The 18,687-nt window shown below is 41.3% G+C and overlaps 1 protein-coding gene across 1 annotated transcript in view; it reads right to left on the bottom strand.

Moving 5' to 3' along the window:
* CSGALNACT1 (chondroitin sulfate N-acetylgalactosaminyltransferase 1) overlaps positions 1–18,687 on the bottom strand; it is a 109,398-nt gene that overhangs the window by 67,808 nt on the left and 22,903 nt on the right. Inside the window, exon 3 of the mRNA XM_081812897.1 lies at positions 15,493–15,528. Within this exon, the coding sequence (XP_081669023.1) occupies positions 15,493–15,528 (36 nt within the window). The remainder of the gene's footprint in view (positions 1–15,492; positions 15,529–18,687) is intronic.

Below are 18,687 nucleotides of genomic sequence, written 5' to 3'. Positions count from 1 at the left end.
ACGCAGCAACGAGCACAGATGCTGAAGCATCACTGGGTATCTGGGACTCTCTGGGTGAGTTAGAGACCTGGCATCCAGCCCTGAGGAGAAAAATGAGTATCAACAACGGCTCGTCTCTCTTCTTGTCTCACGTTCCCACCAAGGCTACCCCAGCAGCGGGTAAGCTCTGTGATCAGGAGAGACACTTGATCACACTGGCAGAGGGAAGGAGGAATTTTTATTCCTCCTGAATGGTTGCACTAAAGTTTTCACACAGCATCAAGTGTCGGCAGGAGCTGTGCCTCCCACCCTCGCTCTCTGCTGCTCTGGGTCCCGCTCGCTAGGGAGGCACTCCAGGTCCATGCACATGGCAGGTTCCACTAGCCTTGGGTCTTTTCCCTGCACAAGGCCCTCAAATGTTTCCCACTGCTGGAAACATCAAGGTAAACTTCTTTGTCCAAATCTTTAAGGCTGTCATTAATCAGACACTAGCCTTATAATGTGACAGATTCTGTGTGGCTCATAAAATCACAATGACTCTTACAATCACCTCTCACTCCTACACAGCCTTGCTGACCACTGCTCCGGGCCACTGGGCCCCCCTGCGCTCTGGACGTTCGCCCTCGCAATCTGCCCCTTACTCCCTCAGCCACCACCTTACTGATCACACTGTCCTGTTTCTAGCTTTATGTGGTCACAGTGTCTCATTTTCCCAAGCAGAATGGGGATTTTATCTTATTTAAAAATTTTTGCTACATCCTCGGCCTAACAGATGGGTAGGCATTAGCAGGAACTCAGTAAACACGTGTGGACAGGTGTGCCCTGAAGGGCTGCAATGCTGCTGGGGATGTAAAGTCACAGACCTCTAGCTGACTGCCCGGCCCAAGGACTTAAGCAAGACTACCCTAACCGCCCCCCAACCCCCGACTCTCAAATAACGTCACGGGGCAGCACCCAGGTGGGCCTTAGAACCACCCTGGGGAAAGAGAGTGCACAACTGGGGACACAAATACATTCTTCTTAGTCAAAATTCATTTCTACATCCTCAACACTCAGCACAGTAGCTGGGGCACAGAGGGCGCTCAGCCCAGGTCTGCTCTGTGATTATGGAATACATTACATCACTAGATCATTGGTGCTGCAACAGCAACTCGGAATTTACAGCAAACATGTATCAACCCCATTTTATGTGCAAAGCTAAAAATCATGGAGATACAGGGACAATACAATATTTTCTCTTCCTAAGTAAATTTTTAACACACCCAGAAGTATTCAAAATAATTCTATAAGTGTAAAAAAAATGCTGGCGGGAGTGGAAGTGATCTTTTCTGTATACACTACAGCTACCTGATAGGACAGAGGCAAACACATGCATTTACACATGAGCTCTTCACGCCAGTTCTAAAGATCTTATGTCTGCCTCATTAAAAACACATGCACACACATGCACTCAGACACACACACACCTATCCCTGTATACACACATACACACACGTTCAGAATAACTACTGCTCTATTTCTTTCTCTCCTTCACTGCTCAGCATCTAGATCAGCACTGTCAAACAGAATTTTCCAAGATGACACAAATGTTCATAATCTGTGCTGTCAAATGGCTACTGGGCACATGAAATGTGGCTAGCAAAGAGAAACTGAATTTTAAATTTCATATAATTTTAATTTTAAATAGCCATACATGATGGGATGATTGCCCTGTTGTACAGAGCAATTTCTAGATCACACAGTCTATATCCAAGGACTCCACTTCCTCTCCTTCCTTTTCCTCAATTCACTTCCTTTCCTATCGGATTTCTACCCCATCATACCACAAAAATGTTCTCACCAACCAAGGTAATCGATGACTCCTTGCAGCTAAATCCAACAGACATTGTATTGCTCTACTTGTCGCCAGCATTCAATGCGAATGCTCACTCTTCTCCATCTAAAACTTTCTTTCCTCAGCTTTCAAGGTACCACATTCTTCTGGTCTCCTGCCTACTTCCCTGCGTACTTCCTCTTTACTCCCACAAAGTGTCATTCCTCTGCCCATCATGCAACTGTGGGTGGTCCCCAGAGTTTTGATTTCAGGTCTCTCTCCAATCAAACATCACCGCCAGAGAACCTCAACCATTTCTGCAGTTTAAATTTGCATCAGCCCCCTAACAAGTCCCAGTTCCAACTCTAAACTTGATTTCTGTCTTGAACTCCAAACTCACATTCCAACTGTCTCCACCTCTCCCCTTCTGTGTCCCAGAGATACCCCACGATCACCGACCAAAACTGATCTGATCGTCTCCCCTTGTCCAGCTTTTCCCCTCCTGAGGAGCAGTGATGGTACCAGCGTTAAATGAGCTGCCCGAATCTGAGGCTCATCCTTCACTCCTTCTCTGCGCCATGCCTCGGACACAGTGAGCTTTATATAAGTATCAGCTATTATTACTATCTAACCAATCATCATCTCTGAAACTGCCCGGTTCTCATATCCCTACTCCTGCTACTACAGATCAGGCTAGCATCATCTCAGCCCCAAATCACTCAACAGATCCCCATCCCCATGGGTGGGGTCCCTACAACTCGACCACCCCAGAGCAGCCAAAGCAGCACTTCCACATTCTGATAGTTTCACCCTTCTGTTTAGCCCCCTTCAGTGGCTCCCTGGTGTCATCCAGGGCATAGAAAGCTAACACATCTTGTCCTTTGGTTTTCAGTGACATCCCAGCCTCCTAGAAACACACCCTGACCCTGAACTCAAAGCCACAGTCAAAATGGATTGCAATCCCACCTCACCAGGCTCTGGTGTCCTCCTTAGGGCTTTGCACATGGCCGCTACAGGCCCCAGCCCCCATCTCCAGCCTACCTGTTCCCCTCCCTTTCCAGCTCCCTTTGCTCCCTGAAGACTTCAACACAGAATATCTTCTCCTGGGAACCAGTCCTCCCCACAATCTACAAGTGTGGGTTTGATATCTTTCCTTTCTATGTGCTCGCTCCCATGTAGCACGTGCATAATCTCTGTGATCCAAAATAGCACCTTATCACTGTCACCGATCACCTGCTAACTTGGCTGCCCACCTAGAGTAGGGAAACTTTTATTCTTGTTTCAGTGCCTAACTCATCATAAGAACTTATAAATTACTGAGTGAATGAAATGAATATATATATATATATTTCAATGTATTGTGTATATGTTTTTTAGGAAATCTATTATCAGAGTACATTTTTTAATAATTTTCTCAAAAAAACAAGCTTCGTGCAGTTTAGACCTCTAAAAGACATCTACAGCTGCCCCAACACACACACACACACACACACGCACGTGCACACATGCACACGCTCCATCCAGAGACTTCCCATCTCTATTAAGAGCAATGCACCCTTCTAGTTGCTCAGGCTAAATTCCCAGTCATCTCTGACTCCTCTCTTTCTCTCATCAATCCACTGGCACACCATACTGGTTCTACCTTCAAAATATGCCCAGAATCTGACCACTGCTAACCACCTCCATTAACACCACCCTGGTCCAAGCCACAACCATGCTGGTTACTGCCTGGTACTGTGATACCCACCTAATGGTCTCCCGGCTTCCACCCTGCCACCCCACAGCTTACTCTCAACACAGCATCCAAAATAATCCCTTTATTTTTTTAAATTTAATTTTATTATGTTAGTCACCATACAATACATCATTAGTTTTTGAAAATAATCCCTTTAAAACTTAAGTCATATCATGTGAACTTTCTGCTTAAAACTAGCCAGGGTCTTCCCATTTCACTGAGGGTAAATGGCCCACATGATGTGCCCCCCCCCCAACCCTGACTGCTCCTCCTGCTCTCCTCCCCCTTATCCACTCTGCCCCAGCACACGTGCCTCTCATATGTTCCTCGGGCACACAGGCAGGCTACTGCCCAGAGCTGGTCCACCAGCTGCTCTTCCCTCTGGAATTCTCTTCCTCCAGATGCATGAATGACTTGCTCCCTCACCTTCTTCAGGTTTCTATTCAGATGTTGCCTTCTCAACAACAGTTAGTCTATCTTATTTAAGATGGTAGAAGTCTCCCCAGCAGCCCACACTCTCCTTAAACTCCCTCATTTTTCCCATATAAAGGGAATTATCTTTTACTATATAATTTGCTTAGTTAGGTTTATGTTTAGTCTCTTCCCCAAATGGGACGTAACCTCCATGAGTCTGACTTTTTGTCTGGGCGTTCACCTCTGGATCGCCAATGCTGAGGGTATGCCTGACATGTGGGAGATGCTCCACGTGGAGGGTCATTGTTGAATGAATGGGAACTAAAAAGGCTATCTACTAGTTAATGCCTGTGTGAATGGGGCTCGGGATCTACTGCACGTCCTCTGAGGAAGCCAAGGCGAAGAGTACACCTTTAACTAGTATATTTGGGGAAGAAAGTAAGCTATATTCAGATGTCAACTCACACTTTCATGTGACGCTTTCCTTCTGAAGAATTACCTCAATTCTTTCTCAAGCTGACAACCCTAAAGAGCTTAAATTTTATTCCTGAAAGCTTATGCTTTAACATTTACTCATGTTCTGCCCCAGAGACTCATCTATCATGTTAATATTTGAAAAGCACTATGAAAAAACTATATCCTAAAATGCAGTATTGCTTTAAAAAGACAAATGATTTCACTCCAACCAATACCCAGAAGAGATGACCATTTCACCTCCCAACAGTAGCTATGGTATCTGGAAATAAAAGGATGAATTTCTTTTATTACTGCTGCTCTGGCTTACTCAAGCTGGTTCCAGATCCAAAAAGCACAGCCCACAGTCAAGGAAGGGGCCATCACGTGTCAAGACCATGGCGGAGTCTTAGCACTGGGTGCAAAGGGCCAAACAAATGAGCCCTGGGCCAGAGAAACTAGAATCTAATAGCAATTAACATGATGAATGAAAAGTCAATAAAAAATAATGGGTAAAAACCAGACAAGAAAAATGGTCAGGCTTTGAAAGACTCAGCTGTTCACAAACCCCCACAGGCAAGAAGCCACAGCCCAAACCAGAGTGTCTGCAGCTTCAGCCAAGGGGCGTGGTACACTCACAGCCGCTCACAGCCCAGAGCGCCTCTTTACACGCCAACTGTCACATCCTTCCCATGCCATCCGTCTCCTAATAGGATTCTAATTAGGAAAACACTGGAGGGACCATGAAATCACTGCGCTTTCTAGCCAAAGCAGGCTTCGGGTTTTAGACTGGAACACAGCAGCTCAGAGAAAGAAATAAGAAAGAAGAAAACTCACATTTCAAGACATGCTGAAATAAATGTGAGCAAACATTGGTATTCATCCTACATCCACAATTCTCCGTATCACACACTTTCCAAGAGACAGTCTCTCACTTCAACAGATACTGTATGCGCAAAAACTATGATTAACATCCTACAGACAGGGGCGCCTGGGTGGCTCAGTCATTACACATCGGCCTTCGGCTCAGGTCATGATCCCAGGGTCCTGGAATCAAGCCCTTCGTCGGGCTCCCTGTTCCGCGGGAAACCTGCTTCTCCCTCTCTCACTCCCCCTGCTTGTGTTCCTGCTCTTGCTATCTCTCTGTCAAATAAATAAAATCTTAAAAAAAAAAAACCATCCTACAGACATCTCAAATATGACCACTGATACCCAGAACAATAATACTGAGTTAGATCAGAATTCTAACTTTGTGAAGAGAACTTCTCAAAATGTCTTCACTGAGAAACTTTTAATTTTGTTTATATTAAATGATATTTTGGAGATGAGTCAAGAAAGGGAAATCAACCCACTGCTTGTCTCAATGGTGTCTTAGAGAAAATCAACTACAGTTCAAAAGGGTATGAGGAGCCAGGGAAAGAGTCTAAAAAATTTCTGGGGCTATAAAAATGCTTTCCTCAGGCCTACCAAGAAATAACAAAAAGAATAGTCATAATTATGAACATTTACTGTGCCAGGCACTGCTCTAAAAGCAGTGTATTATGTGTGTTAATCCATATATTCCTTGCAAAAACCCCAGGAGGTATTAATAATGTCCATTTTACAGATCAGAGAAACTGAGGAGCAGAGGTGGGTAAGTATCCTGTCTACATGACACAATTAAATGCTTCAGCTGAGATTTAAATCAGGCAGCCTGACTCCGAAGCCAAACTTACAAGAGAAGATAGCATAGGGACGAGATTGTCTGATAAACGTTCCCACTGTTAGATAATAGAAAATCTATGTATAGGTCTCTGTCCCTGGTTCCTGACACAGAGCTCCTGAGGTCCTTATAATTCCCTAAGTGAGAAGAGCACTAGGAGCATCTTTTGTTCTACTAATTGGTCTTGGTCTTTGATCCTGGTTCCTGACCCAGGGCTCCTGAAAACCTCCTAAATTCATAGGTGATAGGAGAGTCTTGTTTTAATGAGGTGACTCTAGATGGGCTCCTGGATGGGGGTGGTGACCAGAAGACCAAGCCATGATCAGAAGCCTAGAATTTTCAGCCTGCCCCCAATTCTCTTGAGAAGAGAGAAATGCTGAAAACGGTATTAGTGATTGATTGTGTCTATGCAAAGAAACCTCCATAACAATTCCCAAAGTACGCGGGTTCAGGGAGCTTCGGGGTTGGTGAACAGGTGGAGATACAGGGAGAGTGGCGTGCTCAGAGAGGGCAAGGAAGCTCCACCCTCCCTCCCACATACCTCGCCCTGTGCATCTCTTCTATCTGGATGTTCATGTGTATACTTTATCATATCCTCTCATAATAAGCCCGTAATCTAGCAAGTACAATGTTTTTCTGAGTTCTGTGAGCTACTCTAGCAAATTAATCAGACCCAAGGACAGGTTCTCCAATCTACAGCTGGTCAGTGAAAAGCACAGTGACAATCTGAGCTTGCGCCCGGCATCTGAAGGGGGGGTGGTGGTCTTATGGGACTGAGCCCTTACCCTGTGAGAGCTGATACTATCTGTAGGCAGAGAGTGTCAGAATTGAGCGGAACTGTAGGAGACTCAGCTGGTGTCAGAGAACTACTTGTTGGATGTGTGGGAAACCCCCACATAACACAGTGGAATTGGGATGAGAATCCTTTTACCTGACCACAAGGCATAGCAGAATTGGAGGGTTCTCATTTTACACAGAGCTGAGATTGTTGAAAAGTAATGATAAGCAGTTATGACTGTGTGTGCCCAGGAAGAAACAATGGCCTCCATGTGAAGGGCAGGAGATGTATCTCCTACAGGTACAGTATGGAGATGAGAGATGGAAAAGCCAGGTCACCTAAGACAGGTGAATGGCAGAGAGTGGTGTGAACTGCAGTGGGAGGAGGGTGTCCTTAGAAGAAAAGGAAGATGAACCAAGTGAGAGAAACAGGATATTACGAAAATAGGAATGGCAAATGCACAATTAAGTTAGCTTTCTACCTTAAAGACTCAAATCGAGAAACAGAGATATGGAGGAATAAAGGTGTCATATCAAATCATCACTGTCAAACATTTATTGACTAGACAGTGGACATTTTTATATGTTTAGACCTTAAATTCCTAGTTTCTCTCCCAGAGGAAAAATCAAGTCAACAAAAATTTACTCATTACTCTGCAGAGCCATTCTTTCCTGAGGTCTCAAAGGAATCATTCTCTTCCTCCTGGGCAAGATCAATCTCTCTACCTGTGCTCTTGTTCCTACACCCTCTGTGTATTCACGTATTCATTCAACAAACGTTTATCATGTGTGTACCAGGTACCCTGTTTAGTGTTAGGGCTACAAAGTGATATGAAAAATGGTCCCTCATCTCAGTCTAGTGGGGGGACTCAGAAAACTTCACAATCACGGGACATAAATGCTATGAAAGAAGAGTGTGGGGGGTCTGCACCATCAAGTGTATTTTTGCTGGTTCCCTTGACAATGACATCTTTCCCTAACCCTATTAAACACAGTTGAGTATCTCCAACTTTAAATTAAAAACAGAACAAAACAAAAATTCTTTCCATCTCTTTGCTAGGAACCTTTTACTTGGGAAGCCAAGCTGAGCTGCTATCTATCCACTTGTGATGATTCATTTATACACATGTCCAGGGCCTACAAGTTCTAACCGAAGCCTCTGTCCACAACTTGAATGGCACAAACAGAAGTGGAATTCTGCTCCAAGCTCAGAAAATGACCAGTTGCCTCCGTGGACTCATTACCACATGGGCCAGCTGCCTTCACAGACCATCTGTTGTCTTGATGTCCCCAAAATATCTCTAACTTCTGGGATTCGAGGATAAGAGCCAAGCCCGTTCAGAAGCCGTTCCTGATCAGTAGCCTTGCTCTTCCATCTGACTTTCCAGCTCCTCTTGAAATAGCACACGGAGCACTACTAATTTAGGCGTTCTAAATATATGGCGCGTAACACAGACTGAGCTACAGATGGAAGGCCATGTATGGGAGGCTGCCGCAGCTCACACTAGTTTTCACAAACTGACTGTGAAACATATTTTTGGGAAAGAAGGGAAAAGGGAGAGACAGGCTTAAAAAAAAAAGGCACCATTGACAGTAGGGTCTTTTTGGAATAAGAGGAAGTAGAGGTGTTTTGTTCTCTTTCCTCTTGCCATTTAAAATTCCCATTCCTCTCACAGGAGCACTAAGAGGGTTTTAAAAAAAGAAGTTAGAGAGTAATGTAAGAGGCCCCAAGGACAGGGACTTGGCAGACTGCAGCTGGTCATGGCAGTGGGAAGGTTCTGCCAAACCTGTCCAGGGACCATGACGTCCCGCAGCCACCACCTGTCAGAGCTAACTGATGAGGGCAAATCTGCACCCACAGGGAGCCTTCTGCTGAGCTCCTCCCTCCAGCGTGGATACCTGGGATCAATCGTGAAGAAGGCAGGAATGGAACTTAGGGCACAAAGAAGCTGTGTTCAAATGTCCTCCAAGAAGCTGATAATCACCTTTCCTAAAAAACACTCTCACCCCTGCGAGGCGGCTGCTTCCTCCAGGCTTGGTGTTTAGGGTATAGATTGGCCAAGATTGAGAAAGTGACCTACAGTTTTTCTTTTCTCTTTTTCACTCTCCAGCTGGACGAAGGAAGCAGGAAGGAAGTACACTAATACCACCACCCTGAATTCTGTGACTGTTTCAACCACCAGATTTTGTCCCTTTTAGGAGGTCAAATACTATTTTCTTTCCTAGTGATATCAACATGATTCAAGCACTGATATCTTTTTTCAAGGTGTAAGACTAACAGTTTTTCAAAGCAGAATGTCTGGAAAACACAGCATCACCTATCATCGTACCACTTAGGCACAAAACCATAAATGCTTTGATATAGTATTTTTATCCTCTCAATCATTTTGAAAAGATTTTATTTATTTGAGAGAAAGAAAAAAAGAGAGAGAGAACACGAGCAGGGGGAGCGGCAGAGGCAGAGGGAGAAGCAGGCTCCCCGCTGAGCAAGGAGCCTGATGCGGGACTCAATCCCGGGACCCCGAGATCATGACCTAAGCCAAAGGCAACCACTTAACCAAGTGAGCCACCCAGATGCCCCTCAATCATTTTTCTTTACATAGATATATAGATAGATGTAACTTTGAAATTATTTTTGCATTTAAAATTACAGTTTTTCTCATGGCATAGGCTTTGCCCCATTTTACTGAATAAACGGTTTTAGTTGCTGCGTGATATTCCACTATATAGAAACTGCATGATGTTATTCACCTCCTGTTGTCAGACATTTGGCTTCATTTCTGTAAACGTAAATGTTCATTTTACCCCACCCTCACCACTGCCACATACTGTCATTTTTAAAATTATGGCAATTTGACATGCTACTTTTGTTTTCATTTTTATCTATATCTCGCTTTTTCATGGGTATAACAGACACTTGTATCTCTTCCTTTGTGGTCTGTTCATATTTTTTGCCCATTTTTCTTTCATGATGTTTGTCTGGACTTAAGTTTAAGCAAGAACCTGTGTCATGTTCATGTGTATCTTTAACGAAATAAAGTAAGGTCTTTTTAGACTTCACTCTTAGCATTTCATGTGTGTCTCTCTATTGTCCAATAATCTGCAAAGGGCAAGACTGATTCTGCATAAATTTGGTACATAATTGAAGGGTACTGAGACATACTTTTATATCCATACACTTTATATGAGGTCATATAGTACTATTTTTCATGAATTCCAGTGCAATTTAGTTTGTGGGTAGAGGTTACAGAGATAAATGATTTCATTAAGCATGGAAGGAAGGCCAAAGAACACTCCGTACTATTAATAAATTCTATTTACTTATTGACCATAAACATATTCATAATTCAAGGAGGCTCGGCCATGAACTTGAAAATGAATAACGTGTTTAAACTCTAGTCTTAGAGGAACATTGGTAAATAGTGAGAATCCTTTAGAAAATGTCTAGCAATATATAAGATTTAAGTAACAGAATATTATCTACATGAGAACAATGAAGGCTCCTTTTCAGAGAAGCACACAGCCCTCATCCTGAGATCAACCAACATACCCTTGGGCTATGTCTGACATGTGGTAGACATTCAATAAATGTTTGTTGAATAAATAATCATCCCAGGGTGGTAAACTCACTGGCCTCCTCAGGTTCCAGCACACTGCTCCTCATCTCCTGACTCAGCCTGCATCTCTGGCCTGTTTCTTGGTGTGCAGTGGAACCCCAAATTTCTATCTGTGTCTAGGCTCTTGAATGCTGTGCCATGTACCCTGCTTGGGCTGGCCCGCCAACTAGGGCTAAGCCTTGCCTGTGTCGGCCTGAGGCCCCTGTCTGACTTGGTTTTGCCCTAAAGGCTTTCATGATAATGGCATCTTCCACTTCAACATCAGCTGGAAGCCCAGCTGTGTTTTGGTCTGGCCGTTCCATCCTGCCAATCCAGCTCCTGGGCCCCCCTCCCTGCTGACAGGCACCCACCCAGCGATGTTGTACATGCTTTCACTTAGTACGCTTCAATGCTCAGCCTCAAACCAACGGTAACATGTTTGGAAGACTACTGACAAATTGGAAATTCATTTGTAAGACAATCAGTTGACAGAGGTTTTTCATATTTCTGCCTCTGGAATGAATCTTATAGTAAAACTGAGATTTGGGTCTTCCTTCCATCAGCCTCCGCCCCACCTCCCCTGCCCAGTGCCTGCCCATATTTGTGTCTTATATAAGAAGGATATAATTTAGCACTTACATATAAGAAAGAGATAGGACATCAATAAATACTATAGCTGCCTTAAATCTTTTTTTGAAAAAGCCATGGTAAAAATAAATACGATCATAGTAGCTTATTCATCAAACACTCTTGAGAAATGTCTATAGAAAAGCCTAGGATTCTATGGTTAAGCCTCAAGAATTGCCTTCTCCTGGGAGTACTGAGCATTCCTCCCACCCTCCTATCCCCCTGCAGCAGCCTCAGTCCAGGAACCCTCATCCCCTCAGCTAATTTTAGAGCCTTCTCATTAGTCAATCAGCCTTCACTTTTTTTTTTTTGAGGACACAGAAAGTGTTATATTTATTTTTATTTACTTATAAGTGGCTTTATTGGAATATGGTTCACATGCCAAACAATGCACCATTTAAAGTATCCAAGTCAACTTTTTTACTGTATTCACAGAGTTGTGCATCCACTACCACAATCTAATTTTAGAGCATTTCATCTCCCTAAAAAAGAAACCCTGTACCTCCTAGAAGGCACTCCTCATCCCCACCCACCCAGAGTCCTCGGCAACCAACACTCTACTTTCTGTCTCTATAGATTTACCTGCTCTGGACACTTCATATAAATAGGATTATACAATATGTCATCTTTTGCATCTGCATTCTTTCACTTAACATGCTTTCAAGGGACATCCATGTTGTAGCATGTATCAGGACTTCATTTCATTCTATGGAGAATACTTTTCTGTCGTATGGATAGTCCTATTTTGTTTATCAATCTATTCACTGATGGACATTTGGGTTGTTTCTACCATTTGGCTACTATGAACATTTATGTACAACTTTTTGTGTGAATGTAAGTTCTCATTTCTCTTGGGTCTATAACTAGGAGTAGAATTGTTGGGTTTATAGTAACTCTATGTTTAACATTTTAAGGAACTACCAAACTATTTTCCAGACTTGCATCTACTCTTAACCCACTCAAATATATCCTCCATCATGCTATCACGACCCAGCCAAAAAATAAATGTACACACAATTTAAAAGCCAATAGTGCCATATGCCCTGTGGGGTAAACTATAAACCCTCAGTGTAGAAAAGTCTTGATAATTGTGGCCCTGCCTAATTCTTCAGTGTTGTCTTCTCGCCACGACTTCTCCTACCACCCAGACCTATCATGCTTCTGCTTAACTCTCCAGCATTATCTGATTCCCTGAATCCACCAATCTTTATTTGCTTCCATGTTTTGCCCACATTACTCCTGCTGCCTAAAATTCTTTCCTCCCTACAGCCCATACACACCCTTGATCTGAGCCGATTCTTACTCATCTTTCAAAACCCTGTTTAAGGGTAGCCTTCCCTTTGATGCCTTCTGACCATGCTAATTTCCTCTCCCCTGTATCACTTGTTTAAGATGTGACTCTGCTGACGTCATCTGTGTACATGAGTATCCCTCGCACTGGGCCCTGGGGCTTTTGAGGGTCCAGGGACTCTGTGTGTAACTCTGTCTATCCACAGCACTAACAATGTCTCGTGCGTAGGGCATAACCAATGAATGAAAAGACCACTGAATAGCCAAGTCTTTAAAAATCTCAAAGCATAAATCCACTGTCTCCCATTACCCATCTGTTCCTACATTTAACAAGCTATGAAGTTTTAAGCAGTGCTTAACCCAATCGCCTCCTCTTGCAATTTAATTTCTTTTTGGCTCGGTTCTCTACCATCAGTATCTTCCTTACAAAAACCTTCAGATGAAGTCATCTCTCAGAATTGCATTTTCCATACCATTGATAAACCAAATGGAACCCTCCAAGGTTGGAAAGGTCACCTGTGTCCTCAGTAAAAACAGGAGGCTGAGGGCAGAAGGAGGGTCAGGTAGGATTTAAGCAAGCATTTCCACAATGGAGCCATTCTTCTTGGTGTTTATCTCTCTCCCATCTCAGCTCCTACAGGTCCTATAATGAGAGTAAAGTCATCTGGGCAGAAGGCTTAGCAGACCTTTGACACTGAAGAAGAACGAGCCCGTATCTCTCTGTGGATATTGACTTCTGATCAGCAACCTCAATGGAAACAGATGGAGAAAGGAAAGACACTTGACAGACCCTGTCTCTTGCTTACAGTCAAAATAGTCTCATCACTGCCACCATATGCTGCCTTTTCCTGGCTAAATCTGATAGATTCTGACTTGCAGTGCAGGAAAAACACTGGCTGTCACTGGCAGCAACATTCACAATGCAAAGGAAATACATGGCATAGTCCTCTATTTATAAATAGGCTATGTTCAAAGTGTATTTGTAAGTCACTCAGAAGGCACAGAAACAATATGATCTGTTGAGGTGAAGTCCTCACACCACCCCACAAAAACCTCTGTAACCCATTATGTGCCTGTGGTATAGCATTTATCATGCTATATAAATCAACCCAAGCATGTAACTGTGAATATAACTTCAAAAGTTGGAACAACATTTTGAATAGGACAGATGAGGGACTGGAGATGAGGGAACTCTAAGTCACTGGTGATGGTGGGTTAGGGCACCAGCTCCAGATCAGGAGGACAGGTGCAGGGAAGGAAGGAAGCAGAGGTCATTGCCTGGGATTAAGCCCCCAGAGGAAGGATCATGACAGGATTCAGAGGTAATGAATAGCCTCCTGGGGTTTTAAAGTCTTGGCTTAGTTCCTAACTGAGGGTTTGTGTGGGGTGGAGATAAGGAGATGGGGCAGCTGGTGTCTCCGGGCCTGCAAGGGGGAGGGGAAATGCAGAAAAAAAGGTGGATATTTGAGGTGTAAACAAGATATTACCTTTTCCTTTCCCTCTACTACTCTTTTAACTCCCCCAATCCGGTTGACATAGGACTGATATCAACACTGGCATGAGGATAATAGGGATCCTAGAAAGGGAAAGGAAAACATAGATGGAAAATAACAACCCCAAATTCTGGCAATGAAGAAGACAGGGATGGTTCAACACCACCAATTTGGGGAAGTGTATTTGTAAATTATAAATTGTCACAATAAGATCATTTTACTTCGTATGATAATACAACACTTGAGAAAAAATCCAAGTGTTCAACGCTTAAACATTAAAATTCAAATAAAGAATAGAGTTATAGTACAAGATGGGGTTTTAATTAACAATGCCATTCCTTTGATTGTTGGTCACAGAAAAGAGACCATGGAATTTGAGGTTTTCATTCAAAGTAAATCTTCTAATAATGGACTTCCAGATTTGGGATGTTACCACAGCATCCTCACTCAGTAAAATCAATATAATTAAGTTCTTTTAAACTGTTGGATTGTGTATGACGGTTGAAACTAGATTTGAGAAGAGATTATTGATTAGTAGAGAAACAGAAGTAGACAAAATAATCAATAGGTTTTAAATTATTATTTTAAGAAATGGTTTCACACTTCTGTTTCCACTCCAGGATATAATGAGCTTGAAGAAACATCACTTAAAATGAAAAAAGAGGGGGCGCCTGGGTGGCTCAGATGGTTAAGCGTCTGCCTTCGGCTCAGGTCATGATCCCAGGGTCCTGGGATCGAGTCCCGCATCGGGCTCCTTGCTCAGCAGGGAGTCTGCTTCTCCCTCTCCCTCTGCCTCTCCCCCTGCTTGTTCTCTCTCTGTCTCTCTCACAAAATGAATAAATAATAAAAAAAAATCTTTAAAAAAAAAAAATGAAAAAAGAGCTGACTGATTTCAAATGCAAGACTCTTGACTTAGTGGAGTGCAAAGTTCACAGAACAAAGAGCTGGCCTATAATCTAAGAAGAGACAGGAGCCTACAGGTAGAGAAGAGACCTGAGCATTCATTTATTGGGATATATGCAACTGGACACTGGTAAGAAGTAATTAAAAGAATGATGGAGGCTAAGAGCAGACTGGCAAAAAAAGAAAGCCCCTAGGGTTCAAAAAAGTAGAGAACTCTGTACTCTCTTGCAGACTCTTTCTCCAGGAACTTCATTAAGTACTCAAAGAAAAATCAAAGTCTTAAAGTGTTCATATGAAGCATAAACAAAGCCCAAAGTCAGTAGAAGGAAGGATATAATAAATATCAGAGTGGAAATAAGTGAAATAGAGACTAAAAAGCAATAGAAAAATCAATGAAACTAAAAGCTGGTTATTTGTAATGATAAAATTAATAAATATCTAGCCAGACTCATAAAGATAAAAAGATAGAGGGCCTAAATAAATAAAGTCAGAAATGAAAGAGAAGGTTACAATTGACACCACAGAAATACAAAAGATCCTGAGAGACTACTACCAACAAATTGAAACATGCCAACAAATTGAAAAACCTAGGGAAAAAATGGATAAATTCCTAGAAACACACAACTTCCAAGACTAAATCACAAAGAAACAGAAAATCTGAATAGACCAATTACAAGTAATGAAACTGAATCAGTCATATAAAAACTCACCAGAAGTCCAGGACCAGATGGCTTCACAAATGGATTCTACCAAACATATAAAGAAGAATTAGTACCTATCCTTCTCAAATTATTCCAAAAAACTGAAGAGGAAGGAATGTTTCCAAACTCATTTTGTGAGGCCAGCAATACTCTGATTCCAAAACCAGACAAGAACATCATTAAAAAAAAAAGAAGAAAATTACAAGCCAATATCCCAATGAACATAGATGCAAAAATATTCAACAAAATATTAGCAAATTCAATAATACCTTAAAAGGATCATACACCATGGTCAAGTGGGATTTAGTCCAGGGAAGATTTAATATCTGCAAATCAATCAACATGATACACCACACTAAGAAAATGAAGGATAAAAATCATATGATCATTGCAACAGCTGCAAAAAAAAAAAACTGACAAAATTCAAATCCACTTATGAAAAATAACTCTCAATTAAATGGGTATAAAAGGAACATACCTCAACTTAATAAAGACCATATATGACAAACCCACAGGTAACTTCATACTCAATGGTAAAAAATGTAAAGCTTTTCCTCTAAGACTAGGAACAAGACAAAGAAAACCACTCTTACCACTTCTTTTCAACATCACATTGGAAGTCACAGCCACAGCAATTAGGCAAGAAAAATAAAGGGAAAAAAGAAAAAGAAAGAAAGAAAGATTAAAGGCATCCAAATTGGAAAGGAAGAAGTAAAATTATCACTATTTGCAGGTGACAAGATTCTTCATGTAGAAAACTCTAAACACTCCACCAAAAAACTATTAGAACTAATAAATGAATTCAGCAAAATCACAGATTACAAAATTAACATACATAAATCAGTTGCATTTCTAGACATTAATAAGGAGCTTTCAGAAAGAGAAATTAAGAAAACAATCCCATTTACAATGGCATCAGAAAGAATAAAATACTTAGGAATAAATTTAGCCCAGGAGGTAAAAAACCTGTACTCTGAAAATTAGATTGAAAGAAATTAAAGATGACACAAATAAATAGAAATATATTCCATATTCATAGATTGGAAGATTTAATGTTGTTAAAATGTCCATACTACCCAAAGAAATCCATTGATTCAATGCAATCTCCATCAAAATACCAATGGCATTTTTCATAGAACCAGAACAAATAATCCTAAAATCTGTATGGAACCATGAAAGACCCCAAATAGCCAAAGCAATCTTGAGAAAGAAGAACAAAGCTGGAAGTATCACATTTCCTGATTACAAACTATACTACAAACCTATAGTAATCAAAACAGTATGGTACTAGCACAAAAACAGACACATATATCAATGGAACAGAATAGAGAACCCAGAAATACACCCACACTTATATGGTCAATTACTCTATGACAAAGGAGGCAAGAATATACAATGTGGAAAAGACAGTCTCTTCAATAAATGGTGTTGGGAAAACTGGATATCTACATGCAAAAGAATAAACCTGGACCATTATCTTACACCCTGTACAAAAATAAATTCAAAACAGATTAAAGACTTGAATGTAAAACCTGAAACCATGAAACTCCTGGAAAAAAACATAGGCAGTAAACTCTTTGACATTAGTCTTAAGCAATATTTTTTTCGACCAGTCTTCTCAGATAAGGACAACAAAAGCTAAAATAAACAAATGTGATGATATCAAACTAAAAAGGTTTTGCACAGTGCAGGAAACCATCAACAAAATGAAAGGCAACCTACTGAATGGGAGAGGATATTTGCAAATCATACATCCAATAAGAAGTAATATGCAAAATATATAAATAACTCACACAACTTAATATCAATGAACAAAAATTCTGATTAAACAATAGGCAGAGAACCTGATAGATATTTTTCCAAAGAAGACATAATAATAATAAATAAAATAAAATAAAAAAGACATACAGATGGCAAACAGGCACGTGAAAAGATTTTCAGTAGCACTCATCATCAGGGAAATGCAAATCAAAACCACAACGAGATATTGCCTCACATCTGTCAGACTGGCAATTATCAAAAAAACAATAAATAAGTGTTGGCGAGGATGAGGGAAAAAGGGAACCCTTATACTCTGCTGGTAGGTACATAAATGAGTGTAGCCACTATGGAAAACAGTATGGAGACTCCTCAAAAAATTAAAAACCAAACTGCCATACATTCCAGCAATTCTCCTTCTGAAGAAAATGAAACCACCAATCAAAGAGGTATATACACCCCCATGTTCACAGCAGCATTATTTACAGTAGCCAAGATACAGAAGCAACCTAAGTGTGTATCAACAGATGAATGGATAAAGAGAATGTAGCATATAAAGATAGATATATAGAAAGGATGAAATCTTGCTGTTTTTGACAATACGGATAAACCCAGAGGGTATTATGCTAAGTGAAATGTCAGAGAAAGATAAATGCCATGTAATTTCACTTATATGTGAAGTCTAAAAAACAAAACCAATAAACAAACAAAACAGAAATATTCATTGACACAGGAAACAAACTGTTGGCTCCGAGAGTGGAGAGGGGGGCAAAATAGATGAAGGGGATTAAGAAGTATAAACTTCCAGTTATAAAATAAATAAATCACAGGGATGTAGCACACAGCATAGGAAATATAGTCAATAATATTGTAATAACTTGTATGGTGACAGATGGGGATCATTTTGTAATATATGTGCATCTGAGAAATCCAAATCAAAACCTCAATGAGATACCACCTCACACCAGTCAGAATGGCTAAAATTAACAAGTCAGGAAATGACAGATATTGGCGAGGATGAGAAGAAAGGGGAACCTTCCTATATTGTTGGTGGGAATGCAAGCTGGTGCAGCCACTCTGGAAAACAGTATGGAGGTTCCTCAAAAAGTTGAAAATAGAGCTACCCTACAACCCAGCAATTGCACTACTGGGTTTTTACTCCAAAGATACAAATGTAGTGATCCGAATGGGTACGTCCACCCCAATGTTTATAGCAGCAATGTCCACAACAGCCAAACTATGGAAAGAGCCAAGATGTCCATCAACAGATGAATGGATAAAGAAGAGGTGGTATATATATACAATGGAATATTATGCAGCCATCAAAAAATGAAATCTTGCCATTTGCAGTGACGTGGATAGAACTAGAGGGTATTATGCTAAGTGAAGTAAGTCAATCAGAGAAAGACAAGTATCATATGATCTCACTGATATGAGGAATTCTTA

This window comes from Leptonychotes weddellii, chromosome 2 (assembly GCF_054177405.1).
Source record: "Leptonychotes weddellii isolate Sample4059 chromosome 2, ASM5417740v2, whole genome shotgun sequence".
NCBI classification, from domain to species: domain Eukaryota; kingdom Metazoa; phylum Chordata; class Mammalia; order Carnivora; family Phocidae; genus Leptonychotes; species Leptonychotes weddellii.
This window is presented reverse-complemented; position numbering and strand designations above follow the sequence as displayed.